This window comes from the organism of the source record quoted next, unplaced genomic scaffold, assembly GCF_019419815.1.
Source record: "Pyrus x bretschneideri cultivar Hongxiangsu unplaced genomic scaffold, Pyrus_bretschneideri_v1 Contig20, whole genome shotgun sequence".
NCBI classification, from domain to species: Eukaryota; Viridiplantae; Streptophyta; class Magnoliopsida; order Rosales; family Rosaceae; genus Pyrus; species Pyrus x bretschneideri.
Genome location: NW_025999502.1, coordinates 6,193,381 through 6,200,431, shown reverse-complemented (window position 1 = coordinate 6,200,431; position 7,051 = coordinate 6,193,381). Strand labels below are relative to the sequence as shown.

General features: G+C 37.0%; 1 protein-coding gene across 1 annotated transcript; it reads right to left on the bottom strand.

The window, feature by feature from the left end:
• Nucleotides 1–2,706: 2,706 nt before the first annotated feature.
• Nucleotides 2,707–5,566, bottom strand: LOC125477064. The gene is made up of 2 exons (XM_048583833.1): nt 5,359–5,566; nt 2,707–3,617 (listed from the first exon to the last, which is right to left on the bottom strand). The coding sequence occupies exons 1-2, from the start codon at nt 5,564–5,566 to the stop codon at nt 2,707–2,709; spliced, it is 1,119 nt and encodes a 372-aa protein (XP_048439790.1).
• Between the last annotated feature and the right edge of the window lie 1,485 nt (nt 5,567–7,051).

Here is a 7,051-nt window from a genome sequence, read left to right as displayed (position 1 = left end):
CTTATCGCTGAAAAGCAAAACTAGCTTTTGATGAAGAATCATCAAGCTAGACCTACTGGCTCGAACGCCGTGCCTGAAGCGCATACCATTAATTCTAGTAGCCATAAATGACTAAAGCATCGTCATAGCCATGCCAATGGGCGGGTCAACAGAGTGCCACACCTAAGGGATGAAATGTGACCCAGCAGTGTTCACCACTAGCCCCTAAGGTCCCAAACTTCAAGAACAAGGGCAAAGCTCATGTTCAACCTGCTTCTACTGAACTGAACATGTGTATCGCTATGGATCAATGGATCATTGGTCACGCGTATGCCGAGCTTCCTCTGAAGCTATTGCCAAATATCATTTCCATCGTGAGTCTAACTTTGCAATGTGGATCATCCGGAATATGCAACTACATTAATAGAGATATTGGATTTTCAGGAGGCGTCAGCGCCTATGGATGAACAAATTAGACATGTTTTTAGGGTGTTTACCCTTAGTGGCCGAACCCACTAGGAGTGGCCGGCCCTATCCCCCCTATTTTTTCTAGGTTTATGGTTTAATTTTGAACATTTTTTTCTAAGTAATTGGAATAATTTGTTTGGTTTTGGTTTGTTTTGAATTATGGATTGTTACTTGAATGGATATTATTTTCCCGAATTGCTTAATTGAATGAATGGACTTATATTTATGCATGTGACCAATTCAATCAATTTTTTTTCTAGGTATGTCTAGTGGGGAAGTTAGTTGTCTGGTAGATAGTGCAACCATGCACACCATCTTGCGTGAACGACACTATTTTACTAACTTAATACCCAAGAGAGCTCATTTGACAACTCTCTCAAGCTCATCCAACTTGCTTGAAGGATACGGAAAGGCACGTATCATGTTGTCTAATGGTACAATTTTAATCATTAAGGAGGCACTCTATTCTCCACGTTCCGGAAGAACGTTTCTGAGTTTTAGAGATATTCAAGATAATCAATATCATATTGAAATCACTGAAAATACTGGTTCTGAATTTCTTTGTATCACTTCATATGAATATGGCCAGAAGCGTATTCATGAGAAGTTGGAATGTCTGCCGAGTGGATTGTACATCACAACCATTCGCGGCATAGAATCCCACAGTGTGGCCGGCCCTATGCATGTGTTCCAGGACACTTTGTTGTTTTGGTATGATTGTTTGGGACATCCTGGATGTGACCAAATACGCCGTATCCTCAAATCTTCACATGGGCATAAGTTGCATCCCTATGTAGGACTCCCGCCATGCAAAATGTGTTCTTTAGGGAAGTTGAATACTCAACCTTCACATACAAAGATTATTCACGACCCCCCTAAGTTTCTTCAGAGGATTCAAGGGGATATTTGTGGACCTATCCAACCAACATGCGGACCATTTAGATACTTTTTGGTGTTGGTTGATGCATCAACACGATGGTCACATGTTTGCTTGTTGTCCACAGACAACGCCACGTTTGCTAAACTCCTAGCTCAAATCATTAAGCTAAGGGCTCACCACCCTGATTATCTAATTAAGTTGATTCGACTGGATAACGCTGGAGAGTTTACGTCACATACTTTTAACAATTATTGCATGTCAGTAGGGATTATGTGGAACATCCTATACCCTATGTTCACACCCAAAACGGCATGGCAGAAGCTTTCATAAAGCGCCTTCAATCGATAGCTCGAACTTTGGTTATGAGAACCAAACTATCGGTATCTGCCTGGGTCTATGCAATATTGCACGTAGCTATGCTGGTCCGCCAGAGGCCCACCGCTACCCAACCACATTCACCGTTATAGTTGGTCACTGGATACGAGCATGATGTCTCGCACTTACGGGTGTTTGGGTGCGCCATTAAATCACTCTCTCTTTTCTCTAACCATAGCTGGCCCCTTCTCTCTCTCTAAACCCTAGATTGTTCAATCAAATAGGCCTACAACATACTGTAAATTAAATTGTCAAATTAAATAATTTTTTTACACGAAAACAAAGTACTAGTTGATAAAAATAAAAAAGGTTTCACAACATGTCGAATCCCTTCCATATCCAAAACCTAGTCTCCTCATCAAATGTCTAAACCCAGCAAATCCAATTGCATAAAACCAGTTTTATCCAAACTTTTATCAGTAATATTCAAACTCAGTTAATTACAAAGCACAAAAAAAGAAAAAAAAGATTGCGCGTTTCGAAAATAATTGTCCGACGACGTTGAAAAACTTGAAACAGGTCCCTTTCCCTTTTTCATAGGCGAAAAAGGAAAAAGAAAAAACTTAGAGGGGAGAAGGGAGTGAACAATCCTAAGAGATGGAGAGTGGAAGGGGAGAGGAGAGAGAAGGTAAGGGAAAATATGGAAGGTTTCACGTGAGAATTTTTTTTAATTTAATCACTTCTTAGAATTATTGTTTTTCAATGTAATAAAGATCGTTTAAGTTGATAACTTAATCTATCATAAGATTAATTTGAGTGATATTGGCAGTAAAATTATTTACTGGTTGAACGGGAGGCTCGAGAACTACATCATCATCATTTAATTAACCGTAAAACTATTTATGGTTGAACGGGAGATATATAAACCACTCTGATTTTTAGGATACAAATTACTAAGATATGAAATCGAAAGCATGAAAAAGTTAAGCAGCATATATAAGTACGTTCCATATTCATGCATGTTTGAGAATTGGAGGTATGTCCATGGCCCATTGTAGTCTTAGCTAGGCATGAGTACCGTGCATTCTTCCAAAACCAGAGTTTTCATTAATCAGAAACCGCGGATTTGGTTTTTTATGATCTTTTATTTCTTCATGATGAGTAACTTCTTTTCTAGCATTCATCACTCTCTGCACCATTCTGCTTCCCAGAACTTGGGTTCCATTGTTTCCTGTTTGAATTCTTCCTTTTAAACTTGGAGTATTATTCAAGCTGCTGTGAATTTTCATAGTAGTAATGTCCTGCACCTGGATCGTGCCTTCCAGTACTTTCCGACCCCTAGAGACGCTTGGTGAGCATGACTGCCTCCTTACTGGTTTTGAAGCAGTTGGTGGTGCAGCTGCTTTGGACTGTATCAGGTGAGTCGGAGTCATACTAGTTCTACCTCGTCCTCCTCGCGTAGGAGAAGTCGAGCGTTGTTCTGTCCTCACATTAGCTGGTTTCTCGTTAGAAAATCCATCTACAATTAGATGATCAGGGGAGGCAGCAGAGGCACCTCTACTACTAGTAGTAGTAGTTGTTGCTGACCCCGTTGGCTTTGTTTTCGAATATTCCATCTTCAACACTCCTCCCAATCCCATTGCCAAGTCCGAGGAGGATAAGAAATCTACTGGAGCTGATGTTTCACCGACCACGTTATAATTTGCTGATCTTTTTGCTCTTGTGTCAACGGATGCTGATGACCTAATAATATTAATATTCGTTGCTGGTTTCTGGTTCAGGCGAGGATCAACTGCGACTGGTGTCGTTCTGTTTTTTGTTTGGACCTTGGATAATACACTTGTGCCTGTGCTACTGCAGCTGCTTCGTCTTTGACTCGGGGTGACACTTCTCCTTACCGGGATTTTCGGTTTTGGTTTTGGAGATATTGGCCTCCCATTTCTTGGTTCAACTGCCTCTGTGTTGCAATTGCCACCTGCAAACTGGTTTCATCCATGTTTGTTTACTAGTAATTCCTTCCATTAGTTACTATGGCACGCCGCATGTGAATGATCTCTAAATTATGATCTAGTCGGAGCTTTTTCCCTAGAATTACAAATACGTGATATTTGGATTTGCGTTAATGTGGAGCATTAGTACTTTTAACCAATTACGTTAGTGTTTTAGCCTATTACATATGCAATTTAGTACTACGATATAGTAATATTCTTCTTCACTGGTAAGTGAGAGGTCTTAGATTTGATTATCGCCAAAGGCAAATGAACCACATTATTGCTAGCTCATTTTAAGACTAAGTCCATTCCCTTTTCTTAGTGTAAGATAAATCATTTGGTAAAAAAAAAAAAATTACGAACATAAAAGCACGTGGTGTTTTTTATTTTTATCTTTTAAACTAACAGAGCCAGTTAAAAAGAACCATGCTTCACATTAAATCAAATTATGACATGGAATGATACGATTTTTAATTCGAAGACCTAAACTTCAATGGGCATAATTTAAAATTTATTGTTTCAATTGTCTCTTAATGAAATTTGGTCTCACTTTTGACTGACTAAGAGTTCGTTTGGATGTGCTTTTAAAATAACTGAAAACGTTTTTTGTGAAAATATTTTTAAAACCAATCTTTAGTAAATATGCAAGTAAATCATGGAAAAATACTTAAAATGTTTCCTAGAAGAAGCACATAATTGGTGATTCTTGCAGAAAGTACTTAAATTGCTTTTGGAACCCAAATTTTTTCTTCTAACAACGCTTTCAATCATTTTAAAAGCATATCCAAACGAGCCATAAGAAATTACAAAAACTTATAGTCTTAATAGCTTACTAAAAAATATTATTTTTTTCGGTTATAAAACACAATTAATTATTTCGATATATGAACTTTATGAACATTGATAACAAAAACAGATTGTATGAATTTTATGAAAGAAAAAAAAGTGCTCTCTTGTCAATATTAGTAGCTAGTGAGTAACATTTACATACCCGCGAAAGAGGTTGAAGGCTTGGTATTTCTCTTTGAACAACTAATTCAGGGCCATTTGTGTCCATTTCCAGAGATGGAAAAAGAGGAGTTGCAGGTGGTGTTTTCAACCTTGATTGATGTACATAAGACGAGCAAATGATATATTAGCTACTAGTAGTCAACAACTAGGGAATTTTATAATTAAAAACTCATAATTTGTTTAGTAATTAAAACTTAAAAACTTAGGATTGATCACTCCTTTTCTAGCTTTGATTTATATATTTTATGTCGCTTCTCTCTCTATAAAAAGCTAGAAACAAAGACAAAACTAGGAATTAAAATTAAATTTAGTTTGACATCAAATAAATGGATTAGTAAAAAAGAGGATCAATAAAGAAGGCCTACCAATCATAGTCGTTCTTGTCATTTTGGGCAAAAATTTCAAATTCCTTTTTGACAGACGCAATTCTGTATAGCTGATAGTTTCCTGCGTGCAATTTTTTTTTTGTCTCAAAGTAAATTTTATCACCAACAAAACAAATGTACCAGAGCTAGGACTAGCTATAGCAAATGAATCAAAGGGCTAGCTATAGTACATGAATCAAATTAAGAAACGAATGAAGGATATATGAAATATTCATATATAATTCTGAAAATATAACTTTTAACTCCTAAAACTCAATATGTATTAAAATAATGATTATGAGTTAATATTTATATATATGCTAATAATATGCAGCAGTACCGTACGTACCATTTGGCTCAAACTCGTCAGAAACAGGTTGGAGGAGGCTGACGATACTGCGTTCTTTTTCGCGCTTTTGCAACTCCTGGAACAGAATAAGATCTTGATCATGATATCTGTCATCCTTCCGTCCTCCGTTGATCAAAGGCATCCCGGGAACTCTCCTCCTGCTACCACCCCTTAAGCTTGCGCCATTCGGTTTAGAATTCGAATTCATGGTACTGTTTATATATATATCTACGGGCCCGCGTTTAGGGTTTTAAGGGTATAGGTCGCTCCAGCTCTTTTGGGTTTGGTTAACTGCAGCTGCAAAATTCTTCTTGCAATTAGCTACAACATATATGTATATAGGACACTGGTCGATCCGATAGAGGAGGAGGTTTAACTTATCGGTCAACACATGGATGGATCGAGTTAGACGCTACACGATAAACCAAATTGCATCGGCTTAAAGAGAGGTTGCCACGTGGAAACTTAGCCGGCAATTTCAATGTCTACAGTCTACTACACAAACACAAAGCGACGAAATTTGCTTAATCATATCAGATGTAGGGGGTGATAAACCAAATTCAAAAGTTCTTTCTCCCGCCACACTAACTGTGCAACCAACGCTGCAACAACCTTGCAACAGCTCCACTCCTCAGAAGCCGCAAGTTTCTCTCAAGATGATAAGTTTAAGAGTGTCAATAAGTTATTAGGACAAAACTCGAGGAGTAGGATTAAAAGGAATAAAAAGATCAATATGATAATTTAAGAGTGTCAATAAGTTATTAGCTAAAGAGTCTGACAAAAAAAATTTAAATTCAACAAATATAGTAACCAAAACTATCAGCGGAACTTTAACAAACAAAACAAAAGCTCTTCAAAAAAATAGTTCGTTTAACCAAAGAGTGAAATTTTTCAGATTCAAAGTAGACATATAGGACTAACTTGTATCAAAATTTCGTGGGTTTTCAAGTTCGGTGAGTATAGGAAAATTGAAGTCTAAAACAAGCATGCTGCTGTTTTTTTAACAGCAGCACCAAGTCACTTTCAATAGATCTGGAAATAAAATTGATTCCGTTCTAAAGGGTCAAAAATCTGAAATGCAAAATGCAAACTAAGTAGTAGTAATCAACCACAAATGTGAATATAACCAAGTTTCATAATGGTTCTCAAAAGATAACTCATCCACCCCTAAAAATATAACGAGTTCGCAGAAGAAACTTAGAGCTTCTTACACAAACATGTTTAGATCATTTGATAAATAATATACATGAACGAAATTTACACATGCCAAAAGATTCATGTTTAGATGTTACATGGTTCTCATTGCCTAGGTAGGTTGAGACACCAAAGGCTACCCTATGTGGCCTACGTCAAAGGTCTTCTTAATTTAGAACGCAGCAAAAAGATCATCTACAAACTGAGACCAACTATACAATATACTGCGACAGCTCACCCAAATGATACATACATCTGAACTCTTTTCTACTGGTCACATTTAGAGCTGCAACTCAAAACCAAGCTGTTTTCCCTACACCACCTAAAATACATTTTTAGAAAGAAAAAAAAAAGGTGAGCATAAAATGAATAGCAGGAACTTTTCAGTAAGTTCGTAGTCATTTAAATTCTTAGTGCATGAAAAAAAAAAACAATAAAAGTATTTCAGAAACATTCAAATCCACGACTATTGGATCCAACGTCGAAAATAAGCTTTAAA

What these genes read in the sequence shown, in the direction of transcription:
- LOC125477064 (XM_048583833.1), bottom strand. Translation starts at nt 5,566, where the DNA reads ATGAATTCGAATTCTAAACCGAATGGCGCAAGCTTAAGGGGTGGTAGC. An exon ending in TGACGAGTTTGAGCCAAATG is followed by an intron (nt 3,618 to 5,358) that starts GTACGTACGGTA and finishes ACCAGTTTGCAG; the next exon opens with GTGGCAATTGCAACACAGAG.